This window comes from Nicotiana attenuata, chromosome 2 (genome assembly GCF_001879085.1).
Source record: "Nicotiana attenuata strain UT chromosome 2, NIATTr2, whole genome shotgun sequence".
NCBI lineage: Eukaryota > Viridiplantae > Streptophyta > Magnoliopsida > Solanales > Solanaceae > Nicotiana > Nicotiana attenuata.
The window spans coordinates 39,629,890-39,644,107 of NC_031990.1; the positions used below are offsets into that span (position 1 = coordinate 39,629,890).

A 14,218-nucleotide genomic window follows, 5' to 3' on the forward strand; every position below is an offset into this window, starting at 1 on the left:
AACCACCTCTTCGGTATGTCAATCAGCAAAATGCAAACTTTGATAACCTGAAATTACATAGAGAGTTGTCTATGAAGCAACCCTTTTCCGTTTGCACAAACCAAAAGTGAACCACTAGAAGAAAAAAGACAAATGAAAGTTGACTAACCTTTGCGACAAAATCATCAAAGAAGCAACCTTCAACTATCTCCTATAATGCCAGCTTTTCATTAGCTGGTGGAGGTTTGAACTTTTATAGAATTTTGAAGAGCAAACCCTAAAATCTTTTCCAGTTCAGAGTGCTTTTTTATTTGTTTGCTACGCGGCTACGCCTACATCAGCTATACCATATTTTTGAAATAATGTTTTTTATTCACGTTGTTGCCACTAGTTAATTAAACCATCCCAAAAGAACTAGTCGATGAAAGTTCATTCTACAAGCAGCTACAAGACGCTGGCTCAGCTCTAGGCCTCAAGCCATTGGGCTACATCAATCTTAGTATATACTAGTCGTAAACTTTTTTGTTGTTCTTCGAGTGACACTAGTGAAGACAAAGAGCCCGTTTGGACATAAAAAAAAATTCAAAAAATTTTCACTTTTTTCCGAAATTAGCGTTTGTTCATAAAATTTTCAATCAAGATGCATTTTGAAAATTTTCGAAAATCTGAAAAACTCCAAAAAGCTTTTTTTTCAAAATTTTTACCCAAATCATTCACAAAACTTCAAAAAATAACCCAAAATTATATTCATGTCCAAACACAACTCTAAATTTCAAATATCATTTTCACTTGAAAAAAAATTCACTATGTTTTGGAATTTTACAATTCTTATGTCCAAACACCCACTAACTCTTCTTTGTGAATTGAAAATACAGTACTATTTGCTTGTTATTTTAGATCATGCATTAATAATCACATGAACAATTATATTTAAAAATTCATAAATAGCACTCCCTATAAATAACAATCGCTAATAATTCAAAATATTTTAAAATTTAAAAAAGAAAATTGTGGATGAATACAGAGGCAAATCCATGATTTAAATCATAAATTACTATATTTTTAGTTAATTAACTCTTATAATCTCCTCATTATAGTAATGTTTGTAGAACTTAGAATTACAAAAAGATGTCAAAAATAAAATATTCCTTCGGTTTTAAAAGAGAATGCAATTCCAGGGAAAGTACTTTTCGTAATCCCTCGTAGAAAATCATTTTCTCTAAGAAAACATTGTTTTAGAAAATGAATTACATCATACTCCACACTCAAATGTGAAATGTGTACAAAATTAAATCCCTTTGTCACATCATACTACCAATAATGCCCTTACGGTGTCCGCCTATATAAACCCAATTCAGGCGCGAAGGGACAATTATCATTTCAAACCCACATTCCATTCTCTCTCTTCACTCCACATCCGCAGAAGCAAAGGAAAAGCGGGCGATCGAAACTCGAAGCTTTCGAAATCATTGGGAATCGAAATTGAAGTCGTCCTTTTCGTTCGATCTTACACATTCACCAGGTTTCGCAGATTCGGATTGCTTTTGCTTTTACTTCGGTTCCGTCCGTACGTATCAAACTGTGAAATGTTTAATCGAGGAAATTTGGCAATTTATTATCCATTTTCGCAATATCTGAGCTGCGAATAACTTTAATTTTGTAATTTTGATGAATTGGTGAAGAGATCAAGTCCTTCTACTTGTGACGTTAATTTTTATGGTATCGATTTACTAATCCTCAAGTTTTTGAGACATTTTTGCTGTCATTTATTTTCGATTCATCAATTTGAGTATATTTATGCTGCGATTTGAAACTTTAGGATAAAAATAGGAGATGTATTCTAAGATGACAAATATACTTCAGGAGAGAGAGAGAGAGAGAGCGAGAGAGAGAGAGAGAGATAGAGAGAGTCCAAGCTGTGTTACTATCTGGATTATCTTTAGAGAGTCAAATAATTTACTTACATGCGTTTGCCCAAAAGGCTAATGCTCCTAATATTTGTTTTCACTGCTGTAGTGCATGTATACTGTATGCTTCAATATAAGTTAGAATGCAATTTATTTTCTCGTAGCCTTGTTATTGTATTCGGACCACTAGGTTTAATTTAGAATTTTTAAAGATCTCATTTATCTTCTGTCTTTAAACTTATTCATTTTTTCTTTTGCTTTCATGAGTTAATCATGTTATTTAGCTTCAGGCATTCGTTAAAATTTGTCTGAATAGCAATATCATTTAGAGTCTCCTTTGTAACTGGCAGGAAACTTAATCTCTGATCCTACCGAGGCAAATCTCCACTTGGCTAAGTGAACAGTGACTAGTGTGCTTTGGTTGGAGCCTTAAAACAGAACTTTGATATTAGCTCTGAGATTTGAAAAGAGATATAAGATGCATATTATTGAGAACATCAATGTACTGTATATTCCTGTGTATATTTTGTGTATATCACTGTATATCTATTTGTATCAAATGCTGAGTCAGCATTATTAGTTAGTAGTCAATATGTATATATGTACTGAGAAATACTATTCTTTTAGTTTTTTTTGGGAAAAATATCTTTTTGGTTAAACCGACTTTACTCTTCCCCTCTTCATTCTCTCTCTCTTCGAGAAACTTCCTCGACTTCCATTAGAAGGAGCTCGGAGCTCCTCCATCTCTCAAACCTTTTCTCATGGTATCAGAGCGGAGGTCCGAGCAACGACCACGCATCATATTTTTTTTTTTCTTTCTTTGCCATCTTCAGGTGACTCGAGCAACTAGGGTTCCTCACAATTTTTGATAATCACGATTTGGGAAAAAATCTGGATCGAGCACATGCAATGACGATCCGTTGTCGAATTGAAGGATTTTCGACTGTACGAAGAACACTGTGACTATCATTCGCAGATTTATCACAAAATACTCATGGTGGTCACAGATCAAGTTGATGAAACAACCACTGCCACGACAACAGCAACGATACAGACAACAATCGACGCTGGGAGTCCATTTTACATACATCCTTCCGATAGTCCAGGGTCTAGTTTAGTTCCGGTGCCTTTTGATGGACTTGGATATCGCTCCTGGAGGAGGAGTGTACTCAGAGCCCTCTCCGTGAAGAATAAACTAGGGTTTATTACTGGAGATACTCAAAAACCTCTTGCGAGTTCTCCATTCTTTCGCCAGTGGGAAAGATGTGATGATATGGTCACCTCGTGGATTCTGAATTCTCTATCGAGGGATATAGCTGACAGTGTTGAATATGTGAATGATTCCGTCGAATTGTGGAAAGAGCTTCAGGATCGATATGATCAGACGAATGGGGCAAAATTGTACCAAATCCAGAAGGAAATCAACGATTTAAGCCAGGGAGTACTTGATATNATCACATTGGGACTGGTCAACAACTTGCTGACGTTCTCACTAAAGCTCTCACTGGAATCAAACATTCTTCTGTACTTGACAAGTTGGGTGTGACACCTTCACCTCCAACTTGAGAGGGGGGGTATTGAGAACATCAATGTACTGTATATTCCTGTGTATATTTTGTGTATATCACTGTATATCTATTTGTATCAAATGCTGAGTCAGCATTATTAGTTAGTAGTCAATATGTATATATGTACTGAGAAATACTATTCTTTTAGTTTTTTTTGGGAAAAATATCTTTTTGGTTAAACCGACTTTACTCTTCCCCTCTTCATTCTCTCTCTCTTCGAGAAACTTCCTCGACTTCCATTAGAAGGAGCTCGGAGCTCCTCCATCTCTCAAACCTTTTCTCACATATGGTTCTCTTTTTGTGTCATTCTGCCTTCAAATAGCCTCTGTAATATGTTGTTTTCTTGTTTGGTTAAATTTCATGGCATTTAATTGTCCTATGAATTGCAAATTCTCCAACCCCTTAAAAGTAGTTACCAAAAAAGTTCGCTTCCAGATTTCGACATTCAAATCAGATATTTTGTTACAGACAGAGGGAAATTAAAGTTTTGCATAAAATGAGTGTGCTTGTAGATTTACTCTGGCACTCCTTTTTATTCCACCTTTCTATTTGTGTTCTTCATGGCGCCGTGTATGTTACTCCTCTGCAAAATAAATTTGTGCTTGGTCTGGTCAAGCCTTGTGCTAGGAGATGATGCTTTGATTCCATATACCATATTGCAGCTGTTTTCTGATGCAAAAATGTTGAAAGAACCATTTAAGGTTTATGACTTGATAACAGTCTTATATCAAACTACTTATCACCTAAAAAAGTGTTATTTCAAACTATCAGAGTGCCGTGCGAGAGATGTGGTTCTTTGCTTCTAGTTTTTTAGTTCTGTGATATGTTCTCTTCGAACTACTGCTCCTTCACCTACCTTCTTGAAGCCCTTTGAGATCCTGACGCTTACTGTGCAGATGGCAGAATCTCAGAAGGGAGCAGCTTCGACTGTCAAATCAAAAGAGAAAGATTCATTACTTGGTACTTAACGTTTCTTTTGGGTTCACACTAGATGTAAACCTATTTGTAGAATTAAACACTGAAAACTGCACTTCTTAAAGCTTAAAAATATCTGATTTCAACATGAAATACCTATTAGAATAGATAGGTTCCTTGAACAATAATGTCATGTAATACCAAGTCTGTTTAAATAAAGTTACAAAAAACAATCTAGATGAGATTCACAATGCTTAGTTTTTTGTACTTGTATACAAGAAACGTTCAGATATAAAGCTTTTTGAAAATGAAAATGTCAGGATCAACAGTACATGACGCCAGTCTTCCCAGTCTTTAAAATAGGAATGCTACATTGAAGCATGGCAGCTTGATGGATTGTAACGTGCAAAATGTCCAATAATATACATAGTGGGGAACAAAGTAAATAGAGATACATTCTTCGTTGCAGATAATTGTCAATGAGTTTATGTTTATCCGTGCCTTTCTTTATACATCTCGAGTACTGCAGATATTGGAATTTTTAATCACCTGTCACTTGGATAATTACTATTTACACTATGTTGTGACAGATCTGGATATTGGAGATGACTTTCTTAAGTCGTTGAAATCGGTGTCTATGGGAAATGATGCAATGGATTTCGACTTTGGGCCTATATCCAAAAATAAGAAAAAGACATTCAACTTTGACAAAGAGTAACCTCTGCATAGCCTTGTGTTGTTATTTCTGATTATGTAATTAATTAATTTTGTTAAGCTACTGCATCAGAATACTCACATTTGTTATTTTCATTTATTTCGTCTATTACTTTTTTGTTGGTACTTGGATCTAAGGTTTCTGTCATTAACTTGCAAGTCTCTCTGTCTCTCTTTTACGGTATTACTCTCTATAAAAGTTTGCAGTATCTTTGTGACAAACAATTTTGGCGACTTGATTCTGGACAAGCTATAGAATGTTGAATAGAGAAGGAATGACACATTACCTAATTCTGGCATTGAATTTAGGGATATGGATTTCAATCTTGATAGTGATTTTGGCAAGATATCATCCTTCAACATTGACATGCCAGATCTTGATATCTCTTCCCCATGTAAAAAGGATCGAAAATCAAGGGAGACATCAAAAAAAGAATCCAAAGGTGCTGTCAACAAAAAGAAGGGAGATGACTTCAATTTTTCATTTGATTTTGAGTATGTACTACTTTTATGCTCCTTTTACTGTGCTCCATATTTTTCTAGCTTCAGTTCATCAAATATCAACATGACTCAACAGTTCCACTGTAACTAAGTGGAGTATCCCCAACTGTGTTTGGTCCAGGTTGGATAGTTTCGGTTTTGGGTCAAGCCAGGAGAGTAGAGAAAAGGCGAAGAACAACCAAGAAAAGGATAGCTTCAGCTTTGGGTCAAGCGGGGAGACTGGAGAAAAGGCGAACAGCCAAGAAAAGGAATGTTCTTCTAAGAAAAGTGGTAATGAAGGCTCTGGAAGTCATCTGAATGAAGACCTTGGTTCTTTAGAGGACATGACAGCCCAGAAACACAGTGCATCAGAGGCTGGGATGAATTTGACTATTGATTCTCATATTGACATAGATAAAAATCATGAAACCACAAAACATAGTTTACCTTCAAACCATACTATGAGCAATAACGACACTTCAAAGTTGCAACCAGTTAGCAGTGAAGTTGCACTGGAGAAAGCAAAAAGTTCGTTGCAGGAAAAAATATCCACCAGCACTCAAGAAGCAGTTTGCCAAGTAGAGGGAACTTCTTTGATATCACGGAGTGAATCAAGGAGTGACACTTCTTCTGGTTTACAGCAACATGTTAATTTGGCTGCGGATGTTACTTTCTTAGGTGTAGGAACAGACATAAGCAAAAAAGTGCTTTTGGACTCAGACAAAAACTATGAGAAGACAGTTTTAGAAAGTTCATCTTTGGAGGATGTTGCAACATCAATGAAGAATGCTAGTGAAAAGAGCATCCTTGAAAGCGATAAGCATGTTTTGGAGACCAATAAGGACCGGACTCAGACACATTCCAATAGTATGCACATTGCAAATGCTACAGAAGACAAAATGCAAGACGTGAAAGTCGGTAACGAGATTCAGAGCCCAACTTCTGAGCTTTCTGCATCCTCATTAAGCAAGTAGGTCAATATGCACCATCTCCTCTGTACATTCAGCATTACTGTACATGATGTCTAACTTGGAAACTGCAAAGCTTAGCTTTCCTAGAGAGCAGTGTAAAATAAGTCTCTGTCCTGCATATTATGAAATTGTGGTGCACTTGCTTTTTCTGAAATTGTCGCAGTGGAATAGTAGCTGAAGATTTGACAGCAGAGAAAAGAAGAGACACTGGTGTCATCAGGTCAAAGTTTTTTATGCCATCAATTAAACCTGCAGCTCAGATGCAGAAGACAACATCATTGACTGAGACAAAAGTTTCTGCATTTGGTAACAAGAGAGTTGGCTCCACAACACAGAGTCCTTCAGATGAAATAATGTAAGCCAATGGTGTAAACTAGACAAACTTTTTAGACAGTTTATATGATACAATTTAATACAGATCTCAAGATAACAAAGATGATGAAACTGGGAGCAAAGCTGGTTTCCCCACAGACTCTGGATCACTGCCAATGATTAACCCTCTTCAGACAGGAAGTCAGGAGAGCCACCAAGTTTTAGGCATTACTATGTAAGTTTTTAGTAACTTACGTTTGTATCATGCTTAAATTTTCAAGCTTCAGTTTACTTTACCTGATTGTAATTTCATGGTAAATGCAAGACTTCTAACATTTGTTATTAGTAACCCAAATACTTTAGGAAGGACTCCCAGTTGGATGGTGAGGAAAACATAAGAACGTTGATTGGTTCTTTGAGGCCAAATGAACAAAAACCAAAACAAGGAAAATCTGTTCCTGAGAAAAGCAAAGCAAGCAGTAAAGATCTTTTTACTTTCAGGTCTCGCCGTCTCGCCCATCAGATTGATGTTTCCAATAGATTATGCCATTGAATTCACCATGTAAAATGCTTGAGATGCACAGAAAACTTTTCTTAGCATGCATGGACTACTTTAGCTGATCTTGTTTCTTGGTTTCTTTTGCAGTATCATTTCTGTTTGGATGCCCGCACCTAAAAGAATTTCACATATTTATCTGATTTACTTGTTTGAACTTTTTCTCTCAAACTAGTCATGTTTGATGTATATGGAGATCACTTCACCCAAAACTATTAGTTATATAAGATATTGTTTGCCATTCTAAGTAGATTAAGAAGTCATCTTATATGTTATGAATGATAATGCCATATTTCTAACCATAGACACAACGCTCTGATATTGTGCTTAAATCCAGTTAAGTGCCTCTCTTGATCAATGAAAATAGAAATATTTTTCTAACCAAAAAAAAAATCGTTGCCATGTTTTCCTTCAGTTCCCGGGTAAGTCCTCCTAGCAAAAGTCAACAGACAAATACATCCACCCCATGCAGCATTGCTGTAACAAGAAACATGACTCCTATTCCAACTGCAAAGAATACTCTCAACGAAGGAGACAAAACACTGCCTATTAAAGCTGCCAGGAGGACTCTAGACACATCCAGCCTGAAAATTTCAGCGTACCATACTGATTTTCTTTCTGCTACCTGTCAAATTCTTCAAAAATGGAGACCTCATTTTTCTGAAATCTTTCAATCAATCACATGCTCCGAATGCAGAAAACTTGGTGCAAAGCCCGAGACATCTCGGACAGTGTTGCAAAAAATTATGAAATCCTCAAAACCTGTGGACCAGCATGGTGGTTTTAAAGCTATTTTACAAGCCAAAGACAATAATTGTACAGAGAGGCTGAAGCAAATGCCTGCTAACTCGTCCATCAAGAGGAAAGTCCCGGAGGTCTGTTTTCTTTTTCTCCACCGCTTTCCGTTGCAAAAGAGTACCTTTTCTGCATAGTCACATAACAAGTATGGGACATCTTTGTCACTTGTAATAGCACCTAATGCAGACGAATTTGGATTTGACGATCCTACTTCCGTCAAAGCGTCATTCGCACTCACCCAGTGAAAGCAGGTTCTTCTGTAAAATTAGATAATGCACATCTTTTCTTCATCAATGCTTGAACTTAGGTGTGATTACTCCTCAAAATTCTTCAGGGGTTCCTCTGAAGGTACAGAAAGGATATGGCACAAACAGGTGATTGATAGAAAAGGAATAGATATAGATGTTTGATATAGTTTCCGAAGTGTCTACCATACATAGGAATGTAGAAGCATGTCAACCTTTTGAAGTTCTCCATCATTCTTAATTGATAGGTTAATGATCATGAACATTCTGGAAATGGTAATAAGACCAGTGATTATGAAAATTGCCAAATCTCTTCACGTGATGTTCCTATGGAGATGAACATCAAAGAGTTAGGACGCCCTTTTGCGATAGAAGATGATGACAACATAAAGAAGGCTGAGGCTCTTTCAAAGGATCTCGATGATGTAAGGAGTGCTTCCTCTCTATTTTTGGTTCTTCCTTGTTTTCTGCTTGCTGGTGTAGTATCTTTTCAGATATTATGAGAACTCATGAAGTAAATCACAGCTATAAATTGTGGAAAAGGTAAATGCTTTTTTAGCCAGCACTTTTCTACTCTAAACAAGTAACCAGACAGCATACACTTTATATTTTAAGTTTCTCTGAGACTTAGAATTGCATGAGATATACCACCTTCCCATTTTATATTGGCTACACGAACAATGAAGAAAATGCTGCATTCTCTCTCAACTTGTTTTCTGTTGGTAACTTAGACATGTCCTCTTTGGTCCTAGAAATTGTTAAAGTAGTTCCTTTTAGGTTTATGTATTTGGATCTGAATTTTCTTAACATCCTTTTCATTGTATCAATCTTAGCTAGAGTTCCACTATAGTGAAACCTTCAGTATGCTCGAAAGCAGGTTCGCTCTTTTTAACTGCACCTCGGAATTTCAAGAGGCATCCATGAGTTTGACAAAGAAAAAATGGACACGAGAATTACAAGCCAGTTTAAATGGTTATTCTGATTTTGTTGGTGGAAGTTTTATATGTCTCTTATAAGCGGAATGGAAATGGGGTCCCCAAAGCCAATTGGTGGATGCATTAAGTAGTGTCCTAGCCCACCCTCTATTAATGCTTTCAAGCCGATAATTGAAAATTCAGAGGTTATGTGGTGCAATAATTCTATATGCTTCATCTTAGTTAGCTCCTTTTTCTCGGAGCAAGCAACAATTTGTTCTTTGTTGAGGCCTAGACCGAAGCAGGTGAGAAAGTGTCATGCCTGATCATGGTTTATTATGTTTCCAGATGTGCAGCATGCTGAGGAAAAAACAGGAGGAGGCAAAAGAACTATTAGTTCGTGCTGTTGTGAACAACAATAAGCTGCTACTGCTTAACCATCCCATTTATGAAGAGAAGATATCCTCATTACTGATCTACTGTCGCACCCTTTCCTTCTCACAATTTTCAATTCTTTAGTCTAAAAATGGTCGTGTATGCCTTCACCACCTAGAACATACACAGGGTTCAGAAATTCGCTGCTGAGTTGATGACGAGGTACCAACTAGCAATATCACACTAAGACAACATAGAGGTATTTTTCTCCTCTCTGTGTGTGTACATGCTGCAGAAAAGACTTGAGTAGTAAAATACGTAAAACTACTAACGCCATGCAGTTTCAGGCAGAGCTTGCTGCTGACTGTCCTAATGCAATCGCAAAGAATCTCTTTTCCTTGCATTCCTCCGGGTGAAGAAGCATTGAGTTCACAAGTGCCAAAGATGACTTTGGTGCTAATAACAAACTAAAGTGATGTTTGAGTTAGGTTACTCTTGTAGGCATATCACTGACTGAAGGAGAAGTCGAACTTTTACTAGATTTCAAGTATCTCATTAAACATTTGCATCTTAGAATCTGTCCTTGTACAGATATTGGCAGTTTGCTTATACTAAGCTCACCTGAAGATATTGAACATCTTAGTATGCTTTTTGCACTATCATTTTGTACTTCTTTACAGATTCCCCCCTTTGGGAACTGTGACAAACAAGATATGGAAGAATCTTATTCCATGAAGTGATATATATATATATATATATATATATATATATATATATATATATATATATATATATATATATATATATATATATATATATATATATATATATTTCCANNCATGGAGTGATATATATATATATATATATATATATATATTTCCATGTACATAGGATCCTAACTATGGAAAGAAGTAAAAGGAAAATCCTAAAAATCTGCTATCAAATCTCAATACTTATTCTATCTATGTATAGTACAAGTAATCTGTCTACATTCATTCTTTATGTCTACATTCATTCTTTATGTTTACATTCATTTTTTAACACTCCCCTCAAGCTGGAGCATAGATATTAATCATGCCCAGCTTGTTGCAAAGATAATTAACTCGAGTTCCATTTAACGCCTTTGTGAATAAATTAGCCAATTGCTCTCCTGTCTTCACGTAACTAGTATAAATCAAGTTTTCCTGAATCTTCTCACGAATAAAGTAACAGTCAACTTCAATATGTTTTGTCCTTTCATGATACACCGGATTTGAGGCGATATGAAAATCGACTTGATTATCACATCAAAGTTTTGCTGGTGTAGTATGCTTTATCCTAATTTCCGTGAGAAGGTGATGTATCCACATAATCTCACACGTAGTTTGTGCCATAGCCCTGTATTCGGATTCTGCACTGGATCGAGATACAACATTTTGTTTCTTACTTCTCCATGATACCAGGTTTCCACCCACAAAGACACAATAGCCGATAGTAGACCTTCTATCAATTTTGGATCCAGCCCAATCCGCATCTGCAAAACACTTAATGTGAGAATGCCCACGGTTGCTGTATAATATGCCAAGTCCAAGGGCTCCTTTTAAGTAACATAGAATTTGTTCCAGTGCTGCCCAATGTTTGACCGTAGGAGCGGACATAAACTGGCTAACAACACTTACAGCAAAAGCAATATCTGGACGAGTCACAGTGAGATAGTTTAATCTCCCAACTAACCTCTTGTATCTACCTGGATCATTAAATGGATAGCCATCATCTTTCATAAGATACAAATTAGGAACCACTGGAGTACTGCAAGGCTTGGCAGCCAACTTACCAGTTTCTGCCAGTAAGTCAAGAATATACCTTCTCTGATATAGAAAAATCCCCTTCTTGCATCTATTTACTTCTACTCTCAAGAAATATTTCAGTTGTACTTAGTATGCAAGAAAGACTTGAGAGAAGAGATTCCTGCATAATCACTTCCTGTAATAACAATGTCATCAACATATACAACCAGGAGAATAGATCCAGTTGTTGATTGCCTGTAGAAGACTGAATGATCACATTTGCTCTTTTTCAGCCCAAATTCTTGAACTACCTCACTAAATTTTCCAAACCAAGCCCGGGGACTTTGCTTCAAGCCATACAAGGACTTCTTCAAATGATAGACCTTCCCGTACTCCCCCTGAGCAACAAAACCAGGTGGTTGCTCCATATACACCTCGTCATGAAGATCACCATGAAGAAAGGCATTCTTAATGTCCAATTGATGCAAAGGCCAATTCTCAGAAGCTGCTAGAGAAATGAACAAACGGACAGAAGTAAGTTTGGCAACCGGAGAGAAGGTGTCAGAATAATCTACTCCATAAGTTTGAGCATACCCTTTGGCCACAAGTCTGGCCTTAAGTCTCGCTACAAAACCATCTGGATTATCTTTGACAGTGAAGACTCATTTGCATCTCACTGCTTTCTTTCCACTAGGTAAATTCACTAAATCCCAAGTATGGTTTTCCTCTAAGGCATGTATTTCCTCAAGCATGGCTTCAGACCATCCAGGATAATTCAAAGCCTCTTTCAGTGTTTTGGGTATAGAAATAGAGTCTAGAGACGCAATCAAAGATCTAGACGCAGGGGATAAGTGATCGTAGGAAACAAAATTAGCAATAGAATATGTGGATTTTCAAGTACGTGTACCTTTGCGTAAAGCAATGGGAAGGTCAAGGTCTTTTGGAGGATCAGGCGGAAGAGGATCAGATGATGAAGGAACTGATGCAGGACCTGTATCATTTGTCTCTCGCCTCCGCGAGTAAACTTGAACAATTAGTGGTCTAGCTAACACAGTTGGAGCAGGTGTTGAAGGCGGAATAGTCGATTGTGCTCGATAGAAGAGCTAGGAGATGGAGAAACATCATCTGATTGTTCTGTCAAAGTACGGGTAACCTGATATACTAGCCACTCATCTTCCTCCCCCTGACTTGTAGAGATGGGAGATGCATAAAAGAATGGCATAGTCTCTGAAAACACTACATCAGTTGACACCAGATATTTGCCAAGTTCAGTAGAATAGCACCGATACCCCTTCTGAAGGCGAGAATAACCAAGCAAAACACACTTCAATGCCTTGGGATCCAGCTTGGTAACAGATGGTTGAACATCTCGAACATAACATGTGCTTCCAAACACCTTAGGTTCCACGGGAAATAATGACTTATTTGGAAAAAGAATACTGTAAGGCATATTACCTCCAAGCACAGTAGATGGCATCCGATTAATCAAAAAACAAGCCGTGGAGACTGCATCAGCCCAGAACTGTTTAGGAACTTTCATTTGGAACAGAAGTGCCCGAGCTGTCTCAAGTAGATGCCTATTCTTCCTTTCAGCAACTCCGTTTTGAGAGGGTGTATCAACACATGAAGACTGATGTAGTACACCATGTTGTCTCATGTAGGACTGAAATAACTCTGACATGTATTCTTTAGCATTATCACTCCTTAGAATACGCACTGAAGCATTGAATTGAGTTTTGACTTCAGCACAAAAGGCAGAAAAGTGAGTAAACACTTCAGAGCGACTCTTCATAAAGTAAATCCAAGTTATCCGGGAAAAATCATCTACAAAAGTGACAAAATACTTATGCTCATTTTAGAAACAACAAGACATGGTCTCCAAACATTAGAATGAACTAACTCAAAAGCTGACTCAGCTCGCTTATTAACCCTTGGACCTAATGAGATGCGATGATGTTTTGCAAATCGACATGACTCACAATCCAATGAAGAAATCTTCTGAAACTGAGGATAGAGCTTCTTCAACAAAGGCAGAGAGGGATGGCCCAATCGACAATGTGCTTCAAAAGGAGACACGATACTGGAACATGCAATAGACTGTGCCTCCCATTCATCAAGGATATAGAGATCACCAAATAAATATCATTTACCAATAATCATTTTCGTCATAAGATCTAGAAACAAACAATGATTGGGAAAGAACGATACACAACAATTTAATGTCTCTAGTGATTTTACTAACAGAAATCAAATTAAAGGACAAGTTTGGTAGACTTAATACAGATGACAGGGTACTAGAGGAAGTTGGTTTAACAGTCCCAGATCCAACACTGCTACAAGTTGTTCCATCAGCTATAGTAACTGAAGAGGGTGCTTTGTGTCATCGAAAGCTAGAAAAAACATTCGGATTACCTGTCATGTGATTTGTGGCACCAGAATCAATCACCCATTTATTTGAAGAGGTGATAAGACATGTCTTATCTGACCCAGCAAAAGCAGTAACTGAAGAAGATTCCTTCATTGATTTGTGATATTGAGAGAACTCAAGAAACTCATCCGAGACCAAGATTGCTGGACTAGGAGTTGTAGCACTATTTCCTCCTTGCTTACTGTTTATAGTCATTCTAATAAAACTCACGAAAAATATTGAAGAAGAGATTAACTAAGTTCCAAGCAGATAGCCAATACAGATAAACTCCACCAGAAATATGACGAAAG

At 37.1% G+C, this 14,218-nt stretch overlaps 1 protein-coding gene across 1 annotated transcript; it reads left to right on the top strand.

Annotated features, from left to right (window-relative positions):
- Positions 1,373-10,390, top strand: LOC109207659 (uncharacterized protein At4g18490). Its single transcript, XM_019370621.1, has 15 exons — positions 1,373-1,546; positions 4,351-4,414; positions 4,960-5,083; positions 5,393-5,578; positions 5,706-6,533; positions 6,698-6,889; positions 6,953-7,081; positions 7,210-7,347; positions 7,818-8,000; positions 8,100-8,277; positions 8,387-8,451; positions 8,535-8,574; positions 8,694-8,870; positions 9,708-9,993; positions 10,082-10,390. Exons 2-14 carry the CDS (start codon positions 4,351-4,353, stop codon positions 9,876-9,878), a joined length of 2,475 nt encoding a protein of 824 aa, XP_019226166.1. The 5' UTR covers positions 1,373-1,546; the 3' UTR covers positions 9,879-9,993; positions 10,082-10,390.

Excerpts from the sequence above, each read along its gene's own strand:
- LOC109207659 (XM_019370621.1), top strand. The coding sequence starts at position 4,351 with ATGGCAGAATCTCAGAAGGGAGCAGCTTCGACTGTCAAATCAAAAGAG. Across the intron at positions 6,890-6,952 it reads AGTCCTTCAGATGAAATAAT|ATCTCAAGATAACAAAGATG; the intron begins GTAAGCCAATGG and ends AATTTAATACAG. Across the intron at positions 8,575-8,693 it reads AAAGGATATGGCACAAACAG|GTTAATGATCATGAACATTC; the intron begins GTGATTGATAGA and ends CTTAATTGATAG.